Here is a 24208-nt window from a genome sequence, read left to right as displayed (position 1 = left end):
TGCGGTATATACATTATATCCTTGATTTACAATAGATTTTATTGATTATTCGAGTTAGATTTTCTTTCATGTTATGAGCCTTTTAAATCTCTCTCACTTGTTTTCATTTCCCGTTTTTTTTTTTATTGCTTCTTCGGCCATCAAGTAGAAAATATGTATGTGTAAAAGGAAGAGAAAGATGTTAAAAAAATAAAGAGAAATTAATAGATGTAATAGAAAATAAAGAGAAAAACAGGAAAAACAAAATAAGGTGGAACTGAAATGAAAGAAAGTTAGATGCTTCAAATAATAATCATACAGAGAATCTATAAAAAAGAATATCACTGGCATTTCTCTAATCCTAAAATATCATACATTACGAATTACTCATAACATTCAATAATGATGTCAATCTGATTTAACCTTTAGCGGCTAGCACTATAAAATAAATTACTAATTGTGTTATAAATTATATGATGCGATAAGATAAGAATAATAAGAGCAAATGAAGAATTTGATGTATAAGTACGAAAAATGATTTATTCACATCCTTAGGATATATATATATATATATATATATATATATATATATATATATATATATATATTATTTTCTTGAGAGGAAAGAGAGAAGGACAAGTGAGATATAGGAATAAAAGAAAAAGAAAGTGACAGATATAATGGATTACGTGATAATGAGATAGGTGTAAGAATGTTATAAAATTAAGGTGTAAAAAAATAGATTATTTATTTATTTATTAAGGTGTGAAAAAAATAACTTTTGTCTTAATTTCACACAATAGTCCAACACAGTTTGACTATACATCATTGAAGTTAGATAACTACTCATCAAAAAGGCATTGATTTAGCTTGTATAAATATATTCTTAGCTACGGCCATAAATGAAAATATATCATTGAAGTTTCTTAAACGACTTCACGTTCGTTCATTTTTCTCAAATCTAACATATTACCTTTTTCACGACACACGGGAAGTGCCAAAGGAATAAAATTAACCATATTCGGGACTACAAAAAAAGTAGAGAATTCATAAGGGAATCAAAATTCTCGTGACCAAAAATGTTGTTTTCATAACTTTCTATTCTTCATTTTAGCCACTGAAGAACAAAGATTAGGCACGTGACAACTGAATAACGAATAGCGTCTTGTCATTCGCATTTATTCTGTTGCTTAAAAGGGAAAATAAAAAAGAACAAAACTAATGCTTGCAATTTTTTTTCGTTTACAAAGTAGTTATATACATCAAATATACGACACGAATATATATATATATGCCAAAATTTCATATTTCTTTTTTATATATATGCATAGATAATATTTTTTCTTAAAAAAAGTAATGGATAATATACTCATTTGGTCTCCAATATATTTTTAGACTTTTTTACTATTTAACTTGCAAACCGCCCCATCATTTCATTTCAACCTCCAACATTAGTTATATTGATTAAAATATTGCAACAACTACACATGCAATAAAGGGTAGTGCCTTTCACAATAAATATATTATTATATTTATTAGCTATAATAAATATTTATTACATATTGTTATTAAATATAATATTTAATGTTGCTAGACAAATAATTTTATTTATAATATAGTAATTATGACATTTATTTAATAAAATAAAATATATTAATTATACCATTTAATGATATCATTTAAGTTAATTTTATACTGCATTAAATGAATTCTATAATTAGTACATTAAAAGTAAAATTAATTTTCAATAACATTAAATATTATATTTATTAAATATAATATGTATAATAATTTATTACTTATCTTTTATTATATTTTTTATAACATGATTAGATATTATATTCATTAAATATAGTATTTAATTTTTTGGTGCAGTCAATTTCATTTAAAAAAATATTAATTATGATATTTAATTATTATATATATATATATATATATATATATATCAATAAATAATTAATGCATTATTGACTATGTAAAATATTTTTACATTATTATTCAACACATACTTTTATGTATGATAAATTAATGAGTCTAATGTGTATCTATTTTTAGTGTAAGAATTTTCACATTATTAATTAATAAGAAATTATGTTTCGTATAACTTCTAAGTTAGTTAATATCAAAGTTATTAAACTTATTATATGTAATTGTGATTGAAAGACACTTTAAAAAAAAATTATACCATAAAATTTTTTAATGATTATGCACCGATAATTATTATCACAAATCATGGTATACTTAGTTTTTATTAAGAAAATCAATAAATTTATTTTACATAGACTTGTAATTAGCTAACAGTATAGACTTTTTTTATTATACAAGATCTTTACACATATAGACTTGTTTTCCCATTTAATAAAAGTAATATATAGTCATATTGTTGATCTCTTAATACAACATTAATATATATATATATATATATATATATATATATTAATAGTTCATCTTTTAATTTAAATATACTTAATATTTTGGCTATAAATTATATTTTATAAATGCAATATTTAATGCTATTGAACAATCAATATTATTTATAATATTTTTAATGTAATATTTATTCAATATAATGTATTTATTAAATTAAATAAATATAACATATTTTAACACATTAAAAGTCTTTCTATTTTTTAATGTTTAATTTTTTTTAACAAAAGCATATTTTAAAATATATAATAACACAATATAAAAATATATAATAGTTTATGTCTTAATTTTTAGCTTCAATAATCAGATTGTTTATTATAGTTTTAAAAATATAAGTGCAGTGTTGATATAGTTCATGGAGGATGTTGCCGTGTTGGAATCTGTCAGTGTTATGTTCATGTCATTATTTTGCTTATGTAAACATGATTTTTTTTATTGAAAAATATTTGTTGGTTAGTTTTATTAGAAAGAGGATTTGAATTTGTGACTTTTTTCCATTGCTTCTCCTTTCATCTTTCTCTAATCATTGCGCCAAACTTATTAGGAAAAATAGGTAGGGTAAGGAATAGTGGGGAACAATGTTTTTTGGAGGTGGTGTTGTAATGACTTAGGGTTTAGGATGAGATCTTTGAGCATTGAGATGTATCACTTGGAAATGATTTGTTTTCGGAAGTTTTGTTGTAATTGGTTTTGGGTACTCCTTGTACTCTTATATTAATAATTTTATTTTTGTCAATAAAAGAAATTGAATAGTAATACATAAATTACTCATAATTTTATATGTCTGATCAATACTTTTTATTTTTATTTATCTTTCTTTTTATCACATTATAATTATCTTTCTTCTTATCACATCATAATTCATAAATCCTATCATTTTTTTTACTCTCTTTGGATATTAGATAACATATTGGGTGTTTATCAAATATTTTAAAAATATATATATATACCAAATTTGTTTTATCAATCTAAAGTGAAAGTGAGGTATATCACTTTAAAGTATAAAGTATAATAATAATAATTATTAATTAAAAATTAACTATTGAGATTATAATTAATTTGATCATTTTAGACTTTATCATGTATGCATTAACATTGTCACAATTATTGATTTTTAATTTAATCAGCAATTATGAAATGAACTTTGTTCTCTAAATAAATATAGATTTACACTTTAAAAGAGACAAATTCTTATGTATTATAGGAAGATGATGGTTGCATATATTGAACAAATCATTATTTTTTTTAAGGAGAGCATTTTTGTTATTCCAATACATATCTCAATTATACTTGTAACAAATCACAACCAATTTAACTAACATAAATTGTTATTTGCATAAATCAATGACGATTTTAGCGATCATGTACTTGGCGGCAACACAAGTAGTCACTAATTCAGGCGCAAAATGGTATAAATTTAAAAATTGTTTCTTAAAAGTCTAGCAACTGAATTTGGGACCATTTTTTTTTTTACTCATCGACTAAGTCAAGTTCAGTCGCTAAGACTCAGGAATACTGACCAAATTATTTTCGACCATTGGTCATCAAAACTTTTTTTATTGTTTAGCGACCAAATTTGTAAGGCTAAATAAGGTCAAGTATAACACTTATGATTTACCAAGGTCCAATAAAACTAAGTATAAAACTAATGATTGATCAAGGCCTAATAAGGTCAAAGTGCAAGACTAATAATTGACCAGACCCAAGTATAAAATTAATGATTGATCAAGATCCAAGTGCAACACTAATGATTGATTATTACCTAATAGGGTTCAAGTGTAACATTTATAATTGATCAAGGCTCAATAAGCCTCAAATATAAAACTAATGATTGACTAAGGTTCAAAAAAGCCCAAGAGCAATACTAATGACTAATTATGACCCAATAAGACTCGAGTATAAAACTAATGATTGATTAAGGTCCAATAAAACATAAGTACAACATTGATGATTGACCAAAGCCCAATAAGACTTATGTGTAGTACCGATGATTGATCAAGGTCCAAATGCAACATTAATGATTGACTAAGACTGAATAAGGTCCTAGTGTAACATTGATGATTTATTATGATCCAATAAGACCCAAGTGTAATATTGATGATTGACCAAGGCCCAAATATAAAACTAATGATTGACCAAGGTCCAATAAGATCTAAGTATAAAATTAATAATTGATCAAGGCTCAAGTATAAAACTTATGATTGACTGAAATCCAATAAGGTCTAAATGCAACATTGATGTTTAACTAAGGTCCAATAAGGTTCTAGTATACATTGGTGATTGATTATGATTCAATAAGGTCCAGTGTAACACTGATGATTAATGAAGACCTAATAAGACCCAAGTGTAAGACTGATGATTGATTAAGTCTCAATAAAGTCCAAGTGTATCTATGATGATTGACCAAAATTCAATAAGGTCTAAGTGAAAAACTCATGATTGGTCGAGGTCTAAATGAAGCATTGATGATTGACAAATGCCCATAAGACTCCATCGCAACACTTGTTATTGATTATTATCCAATTAAGACTTAATAAGACTCAAGTGTAACACTAGTTAATGCATTTTTATAATCAAATTAATTAATTATAAAATTGAGTAACCATATAAATAATAAATTTTAAATGATTTATTTTAAATTAAAAATATAATTTATAATTTAACAATTTTTGAATTTTTTAAGTATAAACAGTAATTTTGAGTCATTTTCTCACCAAATTCAAAGTATAAACATTTTCTATAAAACTCAAGTGTAATACTAAGGATTTTATTTTTTTCTACGGTGGTAAAATAACAAAACAAAGACAACTCAACACTATCACAAAGTGTAACACTAAGCATTGAAGGCGAACTCAAGGACGATTTTCATCGTTGCTAGGTTATGTTTAAGGCTATGCAGGTTCTCTCTTCTTTTTTCTTCTTCTCAATTTTCGTTAACTTTGTAGATTGGATAGGTTTAAGGCTCCGCAGGTTCCCTTTTCTCTTTTCTCTTAGTATTCGTCAACTTTGTAAATTAGCCTCGCAACTAGCTATGGGAAAATCTGGCTGCCGTGATTAACAATTGTGGTATATTAATTTCAGTTCTTTGTTTGTTTTTAACGGCTCGAACGCGTGATGAGATTTTGTTCCCTAGATGCTGTATATATCTAATTAAAGATATCCTCTGTGTTAATGAAATTCATCAGCATTACATTGAAAGAAAAGTGTACCTAATTTGTTACGTGATATTTAATTTAAGAAGATAATGCATAGTAAGTGAAGTTTCTCAGTTAGTAGCTTGTAGTGTAGGTGTTGGAAAGAAGACTGTGTTTTGTGATTTTTCACACAATGCATGATTTTCTCCTAAGAAATAAGAAGTACAGAGTACTGCATTCTGGTCTTTGAGTTTGCAAGTGTTCTAATTTTGTAAAATGTTACAAAATGTATATTTATCATTTACTTTAACCCCTTCTCACTACTGGCGTTAACTAATAACTCAAGTAGAGGTTTGTTCTAGTGAATTTTAATTTTATTTTATCATCATTCCAGTTGAAGAAGCTTCAAGATAGGGAACACGTAAGAGTCCTTATATATTCAGGCAATGAGAATCATATCCATATACCATTTACAACTTCCAAGTAATCTGAAAAAAAATAAAAATAATCACTGGCTTCCACTGGTTAATTACATGAACACTACCCATTCTCTCATAGTGTATGCTTATGCTATTAAGATCAATATACCATGACTATAAATGATATATTTGTTTCCTTGGTTTTTTTATTATTAAAATTAGAATTTACCTTCTTGAGATTTCCTGTGTCGTTGACTCATTCTACACTTGTTATTCGTAGTTATGTTTGATTCTAAGTCCCTTGACAAGATTGAAGCTATGTCTGATTCTACATCCCTTGACAAGGTTCAAGCAATGTCTGATGGCTCTGAGTCCTGTGACAAGCTCTTAATCATGAGGCTTGTGATCAGCATTGTCTTGGAGGCGATCGACTTAGCCTCCTTGGTGACCGACAGAAACATGGTCAAAATCTTCTTTTTTTGTGTGCTAATTTTGTTTTTTTTTTTTGGTAATTTTAATTTTGTTTCCCTTTTCTATATTTTGATTTGGTTTGATCTAACTTTGATCTGTTCTGAAATAATTATTATGTTATGTTTTTATAGTTCTTATTCCTTTGCAGGTTTCAGAGGGTCTGAGATTGTGAACATCTATAGCTTTAAGATTGATATTAACATTTTTGATTTGCTTAAACACCTATTCTAACAAAAGAGGTGCTTTTGTTTATTTCTTTTAACTATGAACAAGTACTCGTGATTGTTTAGCTTGCAAAGCTTTTACTCATGAATATGGGTGGGTATGTTTTGCCAAATTTTATTACTGTAAAGTCATTTTGGGATAAGTTTGAATTGTTAGATTAGTTTCATGGATGATTGAATTAAGTAAATAGTATTTGGGAAAAAAAATAAAAAATAACAAAATGAATAATATATTATTATCTTTTTTTTTGCATAATATCAAAGAAAGATAGATAAAGTAATTATAAAAATAGTTTCTTAAATTTTGATATCTTTATTTTTTGGTTAATAATTAATTTATGATTTTATATTACATCAATCACATGACAGAACATCTTGTAGAAGAGTCAACGAAGAAATTATTTATTACTTGTTATAAATTCAAGACATTTTGTTATATTTTTTTGATTAAATTATAATTTTAAATTCATAATTTTAATCATTTTATTTTTAAATCAAGACATTTAGTCTCTTACTTTTTAGAATAAATAACTTTGATTCGTCCATCAATTATTGATGTTAACGTGATACTTAAATTGACTGTTAATATATTGCTTATGTGATAAAAAATTAAAAAAAATAAAAAAATAAAAAAATATTAATAAAATTTAAACTCATAACCTTTCATTTCGTGACTAATCCAAAATTTTTTAGTGATATAGATAATCAAGGTACAATGAAATGCTAACAAAGATTTTGATAATTGGTACATCAATTTTAAATTCAATTCAACTTAGATCTACGAGAGAAAAAAGGTTGTTAATGATATATTTAAATAAACAACTTAATTAAACGTCTAGTTAATACTACTATTTTATTAAACTGAAATTTAAGTCACTAGTTTAATTATAAAATTTATTGAAAATGTTAAATAAAGAGTTTATTTTGATAGGTTACACAAAAAATTTATTACAAGAAATTAAAAATTAATAACTTATAAGAATATCATAACTATTTTTTTTTATAAATTCAAATATATTCTATATAGGTATTTTTTTCCCCTTCAAACTTCCACTTTATTTTTCAAGGATCACATCTTCAATTCTGTAACGACCTACCTTTGCTTTACTGTTTTACACTTTGTATATGTTGAATGTTTATCAATTAATGATGTTCCGTGACAAAAAGTCATCCATCAGACGCAATAATGTAGGGGAGACCAAAACTTGAGCAATAAAGTCGGGATCTAATAAGATATTATTACAAGTTTAGAAGAAACAAACTTAGATATCTATCTAAAACTAATCATATGATAACAGATCAGGCAAAAAATAAGAGAAAGAAAGGTTGAGAAGAAAAACAACACTCACAGGGAAGATCTACAAATGCAAAAACGATCGGCCACAAATAATTGTCATCACGCACTTGGTTGCAGAAAGTATGCATAAAGGAAACACTTACTTGGCATGGGGAAATCACCATTTTGTTATTTATTGTAGGTTGCAGAAAGCATGCATAACGAAAACACTTGCATGGAGCTTAGGAATTAGTGATATGTTACACAAATAAGAACGATGCCATCGAAAGGTTTAACAAAACCGTCACCTCTTAAAAATTTCAAAAGAGAAAGCAAAAGCAAAAAAACCCAAAAGTACTTATTAATTTCTTCAAATATATAGTAATTCAAAAGATTGCATAGAGTCATAGGCCTTTTTTTCCTGAATTTAATTTATAGCTCCACCTGCTATTCAATAGTTTGCAAATAATTTTGAAAAAGAATATAACTGACTTAAAAAATTCTTTATACTTATTTAATTTTTTGGATTGCCTAATTAACGCTTTGTTTGATATGAAGTTTTAGTGAAAGAATGAAAAAAAAGTTCTTCGTTATAGTTATAAAAAAATGAGAACCAAATATCCTAATTAAAATAGTTATAAAAAAACGTATGAGAATAAAAAGTATTCTTTATAGTATTAATATATATATCCGAAGTTTTATATCAAAATAAATCAATTAATGTCCAAAAAGTATGCAAATGAATTTGGTCTAGTTTTAAAATCCATGCACATGCAGTAAGTAAAGTTGTTGGATGACCAAACACAGTTCAAATTAATATATGCTTGTAAATCTAATTTGCGAGAATAAAATTTATGATCATCCTATATTTCATTCAACAATTTAATCCAAATCCCAAAATATCATACGGAAGAATTGGTGGACAACTGGACATGTTTGAGTTAGACATTGAATTAATTCAATCGCCATCTTTGACAGTGACACGCGTTAACTTGCAAATCTGTGTGCTCAACTTGTTGAAGCTCATCCATTTGAAGAAGCAAAGTCCAAGTGCCTAACTTGAGAAACCTATATAAGTAGGTCCCAATCCCTCTCTATATTATTCACATCATTAACACGTTTCCTTTTTATCTCTATCTTTCTTCACATCTTAACCTTGTTCTTACCAGATGGCTGCCTCAGTTAAACTCTTATTTTTGTCCTTTCTCTCGTTGTTCATCTCTTTCTCCATAGCTCAAACCTCTTTCAGACCAAAGGCACTTGTTCTTCCTGTAACCAAAGATGTTTCTGCCTCAGTTCCTCAGTACGTCACACAAATCAAACAAAGAACCCCACTTGTGGCAGTGAAACTAACTGTTGATCTTGGTGGTGGCTACTTGTGGGTGAATTGTGAAAAGGGCTATGTCTCATCCACCTCTAGACCAGCCCGTTGTGGCTCTGCTCAGTGCTCGCTTTTCGGGTTATATGGTTGCAGTACTGAGGACAAAATTTGTGGCCGTTCTCCAAGCAACACTGTGACTGGTGTCTCCACATATGGTGACATTCATGCAGATGTTGTTGCTGTCAATTCCACTGATGGAAACAATCCTACTAAGGTGGTTTCTGTGCCTAAATTCCTCTTCATATGTGGATCAAATGTTGTCCAAAAAGGCCTTGCTAGTGGTGTCACAGGTATGGCTGGTCTTGGCAGAACTAAAGTTTCTCTTCCTTCTCAATTTGCCTCAGCTTTCAGCTTTCATAGAAAATTTGCCATTTGCTTGAGTTCTTCTACTATGACAAATGGTGTAATGTTCTTTGGTGATGGCCCTTACAATTTTGGTTATTTGAACTCGGATCTCTCCAAGGTTCTAACTTTCACCCCTCTCATTTCAAACCCTGTTAGCACTGCTCCAAGTTATTTCCAAGGGGAGCCCTCAGTGGAATACTTTATTGGGGTGAAATCTATTAAAGTCTCAGACAAAAATGTAGCATTGAACACAACCCTGTTGTCTATCGATAGAAATGGCATTGGAGGGACTAAGATTAGTACTGTTAATCCATATACTGTCATGGAGACCACAATTTACAAAGCTGTGTCTGAGGTCTTTGTAAAAGAGGTGGGAGCCCCTACAGTTGCACCTGTGGCTCCATTTGGGACTTGCTTTGCAACCAAAGACATTGGGTCTACAAGAATGGGTCCAGCTGTTCCTGGCATAGATCTAGTGTTGCAGAATGATGTGGTGTGGACCATCATTGGTGCCAATTCAATGGTGTATGTTAATGATGTAATTTGCTTGGGTTTTGTGGATGCTGGATCAAGCCCAAGCGTGGCCCAAGTTGGATTTGTGGCGGGTGGTTCTCATCCAAGGACTTCAATCACAATTGGAGCACATCAATTGGAGAACAACTTGCTACAATTTGATTTGGCAACCTCAAGGCTTGGCTTCCGCTCTATCTTTTTCGATCACAGCAACTGTGCCAACTTTAACTTTACCTCTTCTGCTTAGAATTTGATATTATTCTACTATATTCAAAACTTGTATCTTAATTAAGACCAATGTGTGTAGACGAGGAGATGAATAAGTGAGGTTATATTTATGCATAACCTCCATAGTCTTGTTCCCTTTTGTCTACAAAATAAAGAGCACATGGAGGACGTATTCATCTTACATCTTGAATTACTCCATTATACGACATGGTTACCATTGTTATAAAATGTGATGTGTGATAGACGATGCTCGTATAAATAAGAGGCTTCTCTCCCAGTAGATAGGTACACGTACGGCTCATCGTTTATCCTTATTCCTTAACCCCAACTGAATTACGACTAGCATCTCTACCTATGGTAAGAAAATAGATACAAAAATCATAGTTTGTTGGTTACTGATCAGTTTTTATAGCCCGAATTCCCTCACCCAAATCACTTTAAACAAATCTTCATTGACACGTTATAGATACCACACCATTGCTTTGCACCCTATGTAGTTAATTATTTCAACCACATTTACTGGGCCTGGAAGAATTAATTTCTTAACATGAATCCAAAAGAGGTGGCAATATATCTTTATCACATTTGTTTTGAAACTTATTTCCTACTAGCCAACTGTTGGATACAAGTTACAATGTGTAAGTGTGTGATTTGAAGTGAGGAAAATCTCCCGTTGGAAGAATTTGAGGGAAAAAATGGTGATTGATAATCTTCAATGGGAAAAAAGTACGAACTAGCTTTTGGATTATGTTTAGTCCAATCTAGATCATAGCACACTCCTAGCCACACAAAAGTAAAAAATAACTCAATAGATTGAGTATGAAATGTTAAGAAATCTCACATTGTCTGTCTCAATTCTTGGTGTACAATTTATATATTTGTTAAGAAAATTAAAAAGCCAATTAATTTTAAGCTAAAATCTAATATGATATCAAAGTCAATAACTCATCTTGGTTCTTGCTTATTCTAGTAGACTCGTATATGTGGAGGGAGATGTTAGGAAGGCCTACATCATTTTTTCGTTACTCTAGATTTATGTTAGGTAGGCCTATATCTCTACCTCCTTGATTTTGTTCTAAAGGATTCTATGACAGAATAATTTTGTTCCGTATTTCATGGTTTGCTAAGGTATAATACAAGAGAGTTACAATAAAATCTCCTAAGATTAAGTTATACAAAATGATTCTCCAAATAAAACTCCTAAAATTACGTCTAGACTAAACAAATTGATTTACATGATCATAGACTAATAATACGGGATAATAATTGCACATAGATTTTGTTATCTCATCGTGATCTCATTATCCCCTCAAGTTGGAGCATGTGAATTACATATCCCAACTTGCACAGCAAAGAGGTGAACTGAGTAGGACCAAAAGTCTTACTAAAAATATCAACTAATTGTGCATGTGTAGGAACATAAGTAGGTGCAATATTGCTAGTAAGATACTTGTCGCGAATGAAGTGGTAGTCCACTTCAATGTGCTTGGTGTACTCATGAAAAATCGGGTTCTTGACAATATAAAACGTTACTTACTGTCACAATGAAGTCGCATAGGTTGAGAATGAGATATACCAAGACCATGGAGAAGACCTTTTAACCATTTCAATTCTCTTGTTACTGTTGTCATGGATCAATACTCAGCCTCAGTAGAGGAGCGAGATATCGTTTGTTGTTTCTTAATTTTCCCAAAAATTGGAGAAGATCTAAGTAGAACAAATCATCCGGTAAGGAACCTACGCGTTAAAGGACATTCAGCCCAATCAGAGTCACACCAATCAGATAGTTGCAGGTCACAATCCTTATGCAACAAAACACCCTATCCAGATTCCCTTTCAGGTATCGAACAGCACGGAGATTAGCCTCCCAATGGGTCTCTTTAGGCGCCTGCATAAATTGAGACAACACATACACACAGTATGAAAGCTCGGGTCTGGTAAAACAGAGATAAATGAGACAACCTACTAACCACCGATATTGATTAGGATAAGGAAAAGGCAAGCTTGCTACAAGTGCCAGATGATGATTCTGTTCAATTGACACATTTTATGGCTTAGCTCCTAGAAGTCCAGCTTCGGCTATAATGTCCAAAGCATATTTACGTTGACAAAGAAAGATACCCGCAAAAGATCATGCCACTTCAACACCCAAGAAATATTTGAGGATCCCCAAGTCTTTCATGTGAAAGCAATTGTGTAAATAGGCTTTAAATTCGATGATAGCTTCATGATTATCACCCGAAATGATTAGGTCATCAACATACATACACCCACACTACAATATCCCCGGTCTTTGCAAGACGAAAAGAGAATAATCAGAAAAAGATTGTTGAAATTCGTAGTGTTTTAGTGCAACGGATAGCTTTGCAAACCAACAACGACACGTCTGTTTGAGTCCATATAAGGACTTGTTAAATTTACACACCATGCCATATTGTTGAGGAAGAAAGGCAAGAGGCGGCTTCATGTACATAACCTCCTCAAGGTCCCCGTGTAAAAATGCATTATGCACATCCATCTAATATAATTCCCAAGCTCGTGTGACTGCTACGGCTAACACTGTGCGCACCGTTACCATTTTTACAACGGGTGCAAAAGTCTTTGTGTAATCAATCCTCTCCTTTTGATGATTGCCAAGAATTACTAATCGTGCTTTGAAGCATTCTACACTTCCATCAGATTTATGCTTTATTTTGTACACCCACTTACAGCCAAGTGCTTTCTTTCCTGGAGGCAATTATGTGATTGTCCAAGTTCCATTGGTCTCAAGTGCATGTATCTCACTTTTCATTGCATCTCTCCACCGATTGTCTTTCACCGCATCAGTATAAGTGACAAGCTTCTTTTCCTGTGAAATGCATGCAAGAAAAGCACAATGTGCAAGAGAAAAATGGTCATAATTCACATAATCAGTTATGGGATAGGGTGCACCTGAGTCTGCCTTTGGAGATGGTGAACAGTTGGATGGGCTTAATCTTTTGGTGGTATTTGTCACATAATCTTGCAATCGAGTAAAAGGTTGTTTAATTCTATGTCCTCTACCCAATAATGACTCGGTTAGTGATAGAGATGAAAGCAATGTATTGTGTGTTCATATTTTATAGAGTAACACCTTGTTCATCAAACCCCGCATCTGGCTCACCTCCTCTATCATCCATTGTCATATCATCACTTTCTTTGGTACCTCTTGTGTGATCCGTTTCTTCTACACCATTAGTCACATCATTAATAATTTCTTCACAACTCCAATTTTTAGGAGGAACATCTTTTCTGGTAATAACATCAATAGAAAAAGGATACTTGGTCTCAACGAATTCAACATCTCGAGAGATAAAAATCCCTTTTGTTTCTAAGTCAAACAGCTTCCACCCTTTCTTGCCATATGGGTAGCCACATGCACTTTTTACTCCCACTTGCAAATTTATCACCATTCCTTCTTTGATTATGGGCGTAACATAAGGAGCCAAATATTCTCAAATGTTCATATGCAGGTTGCTGCCCATGTAGTATCTCATATGGAGTTTTTCCATTCAAAACAGTGGAAGGAGTTCGGTTGATCAAATATGCTACAGTTAAAATACATTCCCTCAGAACTTAATAGGAAGATTACCTTGAAATTGCAGTGCTTGAGTCACATTCAAAATATGTCTATGTTTTCATTCCACTTTCCCATTTTGTTAGGGTGTTCCGATGCAAGATGTCTGAAAAAGTATTCCATGATCAAGAAAATATATTTTCATGTATGTGAATTCTGTCCCATTATCACTTCTGAATATTTTGACTTGTTTATAAAATTGCCTCTTAAGCAGAGCAAAAAAATTGTGAAGCATTGTCGATACTTCTCGTTTATCAGCTAATAGGTATACCCATACAACACGTGAATAATCATCAACTATTGTTAGAAAATAAAAAGCACCACAAGTAGAAGGAGTTCTATATGATCCCCATAAATCACAATAAATTAATTCAAATGCATTACTGACTTTATGTTCACTCAAAGGAAACTTCTCTCTAGTCTGTTTGGCTTTAAAACAGACTTCACATGTTTTATTCACTGCCTTGCTTTCTTTGTGTTTTCTAACTTCAGGAATCAACTGGGTGATCTTCAAGGAAGGATGTCCCAACCGTTTGTGCCACAAGTCTATGGAATGCAAACCATCAATTTTGTAAGCTCTCACATTTCGAACTCCTCTAAAGAAATCGAGTTCATCCCTTTGTTCACCTACTCCAATCAGCGTCTTCGAAATACGGTCCTACACAACACATAACTTATCAGTGAATTGAACAACACATTTTAATTCATTCATCATCTGTGAAACAGATATCAAATTGCAATTCAATTTAGGCACATAGAGAACATTAGTAAATTTTAAGCCTCCATCTAGCACCACGCTTCCTTCTTTAATCGTTGTTGTATGTTGTCCATTAAGAAGTCCAACTGGACAACTTTGAATATCTCGTAGTTCATGCATATGATTCAGGTTTCCAATCATGTGGTTGGAAGTCCCTGTGTCAATTATTCATGTATTGGTATCATGTTCACCTGTCATTTTGTCATTAGAGTTTGTTTTTTGAGCATTTAATAATTCTACTAGCGTCTGCCACTACTCTGTAGTAAGCTCAATCAAACCTGAATTGTCTCCTTCTGAGATCCTGGTGTCTACACTTGTTCCACCACTGTGCGTAGCATTTGCACCAATTGTTCCTCCTTTTCCTCGTCCAGTTCTCATTCGCTGCATTGGCTTACCTTGTCCACTATTTTCGGTCTGTCCCCTTGAAGCTGCACTTGAGTAATCAAATTTCTCAGGTTGTCATTGGAATTCAATTCATACGGTGATAAAGTCTTATTCACCATCTTATGTTCTTCTTGCTTATGAGACTCATTCTTAGGAGTCTCCTCTTCATGATGACTCATTGCCACTAAATTTCAAACAAAACCTGTTGGCTCTGATACCATAAAGGATTCTATGATAGAATAATTTTGTTTTGTATTTCATGTTTTGCTAAGGCATAAATATATACGAGAGAGTTACAACAAAATCAACAAAATCTCCTAAAATTGAGCTATACAAATTGATTTTCCAAATAAAACTCTTAAGATTACGTCTAGACTAAACAAATTGATTTACATTATCACAGACTAATAATACGGGATAATAATTATACATAGATTCTATTATCTCATCATGATCTCATTATGTTCCAATGGCTACCTCATTCAGACTCTTATTTTTGTCCATTTTCTCCTTGTTCATAGCCCTTTCCATAGTTCAAACCTCTTTCAAACCAAAGGCACTTGTTCTTCTTGTCACCAAAGATGTTTCTGCCTCAGAAGGCTATGTCTCTCATTCACCTCTAAACCAGTCCGTTGTGGCTCTGCTCATTGCTTACTTTTCGGGAAACACGGTTGCAGTGAAGACAAAATTTGGTGTCACTTTCCAGAGAATAGTGTAACTAGGGTCACCACATATGGTGACATTCATGCAGATGTTGTTGCTGTTAATTCTACTGACGGAAAGAACCCCCGGAAGGGTGGTTTCTGTGTCCAATTTTCTCTTCATATGTGGATTAGATGTTGCCCAAAAAGGCCTTGCTAGTGGTGTCACAGGTATGGCTGGTCTAGGCAGGACTAAAGTTTCCTTTCCTTCTCAATTTGCCTCAGCTTTCATAGAAAATTTGCTATTTGCTTCAGTTCTTCCACTATGACAGATGGTGTGATGCTCTTTGGTGATGACCCTTATAATTTTGGTTATTTGAACTCCGATATCTCCAAGGTTCTCACTTTCACCCCTCTCATTATAAACCCTGTTAGTACTAGAAGTGCTTTCCTAGGGGAACCCTCAACAGAATTCTTCATTGTTGTGAAATCTATTAGAATCTCTGACCAAAATGTAGCATTGAACACAACCCTTTTGTCTATAGATAGAAATGGCATTGGTGGGACTAATATTAGCATTGCTAATCCATACACTGTCATGGAGACCACAATTTACGAAGTTGTGTGAGGCCTTTGTAAAAGCAGTTGGAGCCCCTACAGTTGCACCTGTGGCTCCATTTGGGACTTGCTTTGCAACCAAGACATTGGGTTTTCAAGAATGGGCCCGGGTGTGCCAACGATAAATCTGGTATTGCAGAATGAGGAAGTGGTGTGGAGCATCATTGGTGCAAATTCAATGGTGCAGTTTAATGACGTAATTTGCTTGGGTTTTGGGGATGCTGGATCAGACCCAAGTGCAGACCAAGTTGGAGCTGTGGTGGGTGGTTTTCACCTAATGACTTCAATCACAATTGGAGCAAATCAGTTGGAGAACAACATGCTACAATTTGATTTAGCAACCTCAAGGCTTGGCTTCTGCTCGCTCTTCTTGGAGCACACTGACTGTGCTAACTTTAACTTTACCTCTTCTGCTTAGAATTTGATTATTCTACCGTAGTCAAAATTTGGTACTCGGGGTATGTATGTTAAGATCAATGTGTGTAGACAAGGTGATGAATAAAAGTGAGGTTATATTCATGTATAGCCTCCAAAGTTTAATTACCTTTTTGTCTACAAATAAATAGCAGAGTTGTTTGATGGAGCTACTATAAAGGACATATTCATTTTACATCTTGAATTACTTTTTTGGTTTTATTCTTCCTCAATATAAGTCATAAAATTCAAAAGAACAACCCGCTATAGCACATTATCATCATTGTCATAAAATGCGATGTGATTTTGAGTATGAAGTTGTTTTTGATGGGAAAGCATATATATGAGATTTTTTCCTTGCTCTAGATTTGTGTTACCAACCCAAATGAAGCAGCTGAACCTTTTAAACAAATGAAATTTATCAAGAGTGTGAAATTCTAAAACTTTTAATTACACATGATTGAATTAAATCCTAACAAAGTTAAGAAAGGCTGCACTAGTTTTACAGTTATGGTTTAAAACATTTTGAACAAAATTGAGTAATTGAGCAGCAAAAAAAGCTCGAGTAATAAGGATAAAATGCAAGTGATATCAGAGTAATACATTGTGTAGAGTATTTGGTTTATATAGTTTGTAATTACGGGCTTGTCAGAATGTGTATGGACCAGCCCATCAGCACAAGTTCATAATATACAATGTTCACTATTGTTTTAATCCGTGTTCTTCCTGTTGGATTTCATAACCTATTACACAACTGATTGATAGCATGGGCTAAACAAACTGCAGTATTTAAATATGGCACCATTTTCTTTCCGTGAGTAATGTAGCTGCTACTGGTTTTATCAACAAGAACAACATTAACCTCACATAGCTCCTGCATTGAAATTCGTATTTATTAGTAGCACACCAAAGATATAAAAGTAAAAAAAAAAAAATTGTGTCAAATAATAATAATAATCATAATAATTATAAAAAGAACCTCGTTGTGAATCAGTTAATGGAATTCAAGATTTTCTCGTTAAAGAAAATACGAATACTAATAAATTATAAACTACTATGCACTAATGAACTCAGTTCCAAAACATAATTACAAAACTTAAGAATCATGGGATAAACTGCTCATGTGGCATAAGGCTACGAAATTGATGAGAGGAACCTAATTAACTCAATCTGTATTGGGGTCACCTATGCTACGTATGAGCAACAGAACAAAGAAGAAAAAGAATTGGTTATGTATGTGTGAAGGGAGAAAACTTAAGGAAGAAAAGGTATGTGGATGCATGGATGAATCTGGACACACTTCCTCTCTCTTCTCTAAATTCTTCAGCTCAATTGTTACTGTATCGATGTTAGCATTTCCAATTCTTAGAAACTAGAACTATTCCATCCAGTTGCAATTTCCTTTCCAAAGACTTAAATAGTTTCATGGCTGTTGTATTCAGTTGTAGCTTAGACTTAACAATTAAGCTACTAATGAATGCAGTTCTGAAATTTTCTTAGATCAGCTAAAATATTATAACAAACATTTATCCAATTAACTTTTTGTGAAGATGTTTCTTAGGACATATATAAAAAATGGGTGGGTTCCATCATTTCTATGATTTTTTTTAGAAACGGGCAGGTCCTTTCTATACACCGGAGCCTTTCTTTCTTTTCATTTTTTATTAATTTAATTAATGTTATTGTTAACTTGTACAGTTCACACTATTTGGCTCTACCCATCCAATATTTAGTTTAGTAATTTGATTCTGTATTTTCATTTCTTTTCTCCCTTGGAAATGAAAGAATATACTTACCATCTTTGCTTGAACTCTGCTCCATGTCAGTCTGATCTTGCCATGGCCACTTCAGATTAGAAGATGAGGAGCACTGCTGTGGAACTGAAAATGAATATGAGCTTGTACTGGCACACTGCTTCTTACATGATGAAGAATCAGCTGTGGAGCAAATGTCTTGGTCAATGCTTGACATGCCAGTATCTTTGTTATGATTTTGAGAGTTATCCTGGTTCTGCCCCTCCTCTACCATATGTTTTGGCCTCTTCCGCGTAGGCGGTTCATTCTTGGAATCCTGAAGTGCTGGCACCTTTTGATCATTAGCTGAAATAGTAGCACATGGAGCCTTTCCCAGAACGACAACTTTTCGAGTGTCCAAATTTTCAAGAGAGTTAGAGTTGTCTACAACAACTTCATCCCTTGGTTCAGAGCCTGCAGCTTTTGCTGCTGCTTCAGATTCCCACATCTTGAATATAGCTTCAGTGAGTCTTTCTCTGGCCAAATCTATATCAATTATTGGCTTTGGATAATTTTGACCCAGCTCAACTCCTGCTGCTCTAAGAACAGTAAGCGGTGCATCCCAAGGATGATGGATCCACTCAGTTGGCATTCTTGCCAACTCAGGTAGCCATTGTCTCACATATTCACCTTCTGGATCAAATTTAACCCCTTGAATCTGTCACCAAAATTAGAGATGTGAGACTGCTGACTTTTATTTTGATTATTTTTCTATTCTCTGAACCGGTAGAATTTACTCCTTATAGATGTAATATATCCAATGAAGGAGGCTAATAGGTTCTTTTTCTTTCTTTTTTTTTTTTTTTTTGAGGGAAGGAACAAGTTATAACAACCTCAGTTAAATATGCATATTTGCAAAAGATATCTTTCAACTACTATAGTTCTTCTTAGAAATATTAATCTAGAGTTTTTTAATGGATAAAAGAACTAAGAGAACCATGGATATTCAATCAGATAAATAATCAAAGTAAAATATCAAAACACAAATATATTGGCATGCCCTACACTAATACATGAAACAGAACTTCAAATTATCCATGTTAGACAGAAACGAGATATACTTTGGTTGTTGGAGAATTATTCCTTTTAAAACTGGTAAAAGAAATATGAACAGATAAATTTCACCAGGTATAAAATGAATTGAAGAAAATATGAAAAAGTAAGTCTCTTATTTTCCAACTGGCATCAAGGTAACTCAGATTGTGTCAGTTTTTGCTTCACTACACAAAATTAATATCTTCTAGTTTTATGCAGTGTTACTATTACGTTTAGCATAATCAAACTCCTTAGATCTCAAAAAATGGCACATGAGGAGAGAGGAATGGTAAGGAAACAAGAATTTTTTGCTGCAGTAAAATCAAATAGTATAACAGGTAGTGATATGTTATACACGATATGATGATTAAATAAACTTAAAAAAATGTACAGAAATTTAAATTAATTAAACTAGGGAATATAAAATAATCACATCTGAGTGATACCAAGCAAACTGTAAATCCTTTGAATGAAGGAAAACATGACAAACCTCCGGATTGTCCAAGCGCTCAAGCTCATGGCCATCTGGTAAGCCTCCTGAGATATACTGCCAACCCAAGATATCACTTTCAAGGTCAGCATCAAGAAGTGTGTCCCAGAAATATTTCATTCCCCATTTCCAGGGTAGAAGCAACATTTTCACAGCAAAACTGGAAACTATTACTCTTATTCTGTTGTGAATCCAGCCAGTTGCCCAAAGTTCTCTCATTCCTGCATCAACCAAAGGAAAGCCAGTCCTACCTTGTCTCCAATTCTTAAAGATATCAGCATCAGGATTCCAAGGAAAAAACTTTAAGTGTCCCAGAAGTGCTTTCTCATGGGTGAAAGGAAAGTTGAAACAAAGATAGCGTGAGTACTCCCTAAGTCCAATGGCCCTGAGGAAAAGATTTACACTCTCTTCACCAGCACTGTTGCCTTCATTTGTCCATAATATTTGCTTCATACGTGTCACTTGAAAAACTTTCCTCACACTCAATTCTCCAAAATGAAGATATGGGGACAAGAGTGAGGTGGAGTCTCCACCAACCTTCAGCCTTTTCTTGGAGTAGTCTAGTAGATGCTGCTCCACGAATTCTGTTAAAGCCTTGTCAGCATTTCTCCAACCCGGCGACCATGCCCGTCCTAGTAATGCATTGCTTGGTTTTTCTGATTCATTTTCAAGACCAAGCTCCTCCAGTGGACATTCCTCAACTTTTCCTGTCATCCAAAGGAAGAGAAACAATGTCTCACATGTTTTTTGTGTCCATATATGTACACAATTCAGTATGTAGACAGGTTGATATAAAGAGAGAAGAAGTTGATCAGATTTCTGCTAGTTTCCATAATAGAATTGACTTAGAACTAGACCTCCTTTCTAGTTTTTAACCTCTAGCAGTAACCCGATATCAACAATCATATTATTGAGAAACAATCAATGCAAAGTAACATGCATTGTGTTAATATAGTCATATCATACCTTCAGCTGGAATTAATTGCCATGGAGGAACAACTGAAACAATATCCATTTGCATGTGCAAGCATTTCTTCCAAAAGGCATTAAAGGTAGTAAAGGCACGTCCACTCTCGCTATATACTTCCCATGGCTCATACAACAGATCTCCATTGTAGCTTTGGACTGATATGCCTTGTTCCACTAGTTTTTCTTTGATGTTGTGATCACGGACAAGTGAAACCGGATCTGGTAGAATAATTAGGGTAAGAAATATGGATCAGGTAACTAACATTGAACTGTGAAGAAATATATGTGGAAGTTATTTTGTTCATTATAAAGCAATCCTATTAGTGCCACTTAATTCTCATGTCTCAACTGGTTAAAGCAGCCATCTATAAACTAAATAATTGATTTGAGAAACAAAAGAAAAGTAGTAGAGCTAGAATGCTTGAAACAAGTAAAGCATCATAGTGTACATGCATTTGTGTCTCAACAGTCAACAAACAAACATACAGATTTAAATGAATACTTTGTGCCACCTGCTATATAATGATTTTTAATGTGTCATGGCATTTAAAGAATCAATGCATTATTTTTTAGAATTCTCTGACAATCATGCACTCTTCATTTTTTACATAACATAATATCAAACAGAAACACAGAACAAATGAACAAAAATAGTAAGGATGAGAAAACATCTCAAGAAATTGTCAGTTAGTGAACATACCAATATGTTCAGTTTTGAGGCTCAGCCCTAAACCTCCTCTAAATTATCAATAGAAAAAGCCTACTTGCTTCTTCAACTTTTGGAGACCCAAAACATTAAATGGCATCAAATATATGATAGGTTCAAAATTGGCTAAAACATTTAAAACAGAAGGTTAAATCTACACCAGCTACACTTACCATACAGATGGTTAAACACTACTTTTGTTGCTTGAATGGCCTTTACGCACTCCACGAGAGCCGTGACAGTACTGTGGGTTTTGATGAGCACAAGTCTGGATCCAAGAGACTTCAGTGATTGATCCAAGTGAGCAAGAGACTGCTTCAGCCACCACCTTGACACTCTTCCTGGATAAAACTGTCCTTCCTCTTTAGGGCACCATATATACACAGGGAGTACAGAACCCTCCTTTGCAGCAGCAGCTAATGCAGGATTGTCCTCAATTCTAAGGTCCCTTCTAAACCAAACAATAGTCCTGTTGCTACCCATATTGTATAATTCAAAATTTTCATGGCATAGCCAAAGCTTTGAACCTCATATAACAGCTCTCAGTAGCTTCTTCTTAAAACAAGTTTCTCACACACCCTTGCCTTCCAAAAAAAAGTTTCTCACGCCCCCAATAATAATATAAAAAAAACACCGAGCTCTCCTAATCAAGATCCTTATCAAAAGAAAATATATGAAGATTGATATCCCAGATATTAGATGCAAAGATTGGATCTGGATTTTTGGGGAAAATAAAAAGATATCTATAGCAGCATGGGGGTATAAGAGCCTCAAATCGCTACCAAAGTCGACCAACAAACAAGTAGCTTATCATGAAGTCCAACTTGGATGCCACTTTGCTTTTATGTGAGGTATCAACCTAAATCCTACTCAAAGAGAACCCATCCCCACATGTCTCACTCACCAATTTAAAGACCACCAGTTAAAATCACAAAGAAAAAGAGGAAATTTTTCAATCGAGCAAACAAAAGCGACTGAAGAATAATAAGGTTGCAAAGAAGTATATATAAAATTAAAGAACAATATCCACAAACCACTCAATATGTTATATAATAAAATAATCCTTGAAAATAAGAGATAACTAACTGGAAAGTTCTTCAAATCTAGCCTAAAAAAACACACCTCAAACTCGGACTATAATATAAGTGAGATGTGAAATACCCACCGGCTAGATATTTTAATATTCACAACCCCATCGAAGTTTAGCTGAAGATAATTAGACAATCAAGCACCAAATCAAGTAAAAATCCAGCCTTAAGCTATATAGGCAAAAAAGGAGGCAACAGTGAATGAATCATGGAAGTGTGTTGGGGAGGCTTGAGAGAATGATTGGCGTGTGATCACGTGTGTGTGGAAGATCACAAGGTACGTGCACTGATGATAGTGGGAGACAGACACGCATGATTAACAGAGACGAAAGGATAAGAACATTGAACATGTCACACTGACTAGGGGCTACCAGCAGCTTCCACAACTTCATCAAAATGGACCAAATTTTTACCACAACATCATAAAAATATCCTCAATAAATCCAAAAACCTGATGGGCGTAACAACAACAGTTGTACCTTGTGACTTTGTAAAAGATAATAATGACATGAATTTGTGTTGCATATCAGAGCAATCAAACTGAAATTATTTTTTCTTTTGTTTAAGACATGTATGATTTACTTTGATCAGTGAATCAATCAATCATGGCAACAACGTTAGTAAATAGCAAGCACTGTAATAAGATTTTTTTTTTTTTAATTTCTTCTTGTGTACGAGGATTACGTTAACTTGCAAATAGCAATGCGTGGAATACGAAACAAAAAATGTTCATTAATTTTATGAGAATTGTTCAAACTAAAATTATTTATTTAAATTGTATTTTTTTATACATGTAAATTTAAGATCACATAGTTAAGAGTAATCTCTATTACTTAAATTAGCATATAGCAAAACAAATGCACTCATAAGTGATAATAATGTAAATCATTTTATTTGTCCAAGTTAGGTATATTTGAATTAAAGTTTAAAGATATCTATCCAAAAAAAAAATTTGAAAAGTGATTTGTCAATGCACAATAACAAGTTTTAATGCACCAAATGAAGAAAGAAAGAAAAAATTTGCTTTCAGAATAATTTTCTAACTTTGGATCCAACCGTCAACCGTAAGTTTTTCTTTATAGGCCAATATATATTTTTTCTCTTCTTATAAACATATTTTTTTATCGACCTAAGTTGCTTTTTTTTTTTTAACTGACCACCACTAACGACATGTTATCAATCAGACGATTGAAAATTTAGTTTTCATGAATAAGTTTTACTAGTAAAATTACATTATGAACACAATTGTTTCGCCCCCTAAAATCCAAACCTCTTTTTTTTTCCATTGTCCGTCATTTTTTTTTACTTTTTGGTAAAATTA

General features: G+C 32.6%; 2 protein-coding genes and 1 pseudogene across 2 annotated transcripts; 2 read left to right on the top strand and 1 right to left on the bottom strand.

The window, feature by feature from the left end:
• Positions 1–9019: 9019 nt before the first annotated feature.
• Positions 9020–10625, top strand: LOC114403885 (gamma conglutin 1-like). The gene has a single exon (XM_028367098.1). It carries the CDS (start codon positions 9100–9102, stop codon positions 10414–10416), a length of 1317 nt encoding a protein of 438 aa, XP_028222899.1. The 5' UTR covers positions 9020–9099; the 3' UTR covers positions 10417–10625.
• Positions 10626–15516: 4891 nt separating this feature from the next.
• LOC114402186 lies at positions 15517–16810 on the top strand (annotated as a pseudogene).
• Positions 16811–17349: 539 nt separating this feature from the next.
• LOC114403120 (cryptochrome-1-like) lies at positions 17350–23389 on the bottom strand. The gene is made up of 5 exons (XM_028365879.1): positions 21973–23389; positions 21091–21312; positions 20125–20831; positions 18603–19257; positions 17350–17680 (listed from the first exon to the last, which is right to left on the bottom strand). The coding sequence occupies exons 1-5, from the start codon at positions 22280–22282 to the stop codon at positions 17670–17672; spliced, it is 1905 nt and encodes a 634-aa protein (XP_028221680.1). The 5' UTR covers positions 22283–23389; the 3' UTR covers positions 17350–17669.
• Between the last annotated feature and the right edge of the window lie 819 nt (positions 23390–24208).

Source organism: Glycine soja, chromosome 20 (genome assembly GCF_004193775.1).
Source record: "Glycine soja cultivar W05 chromosome 20, ASM419377v2, whole genome shotgun sequence".
NCBI classification, from domain to species: Eukaryota; Viridiplantae; Streptophyta; class Magnoliopsida; order Fabales; family Fabaceae; genus Glycine; species Glycine soja.
The sequence above is the reverse complement of the archived record's forward strand: the minus strand, read 5'-3'. Positions and strand labels throughout refer to the sequence as shown.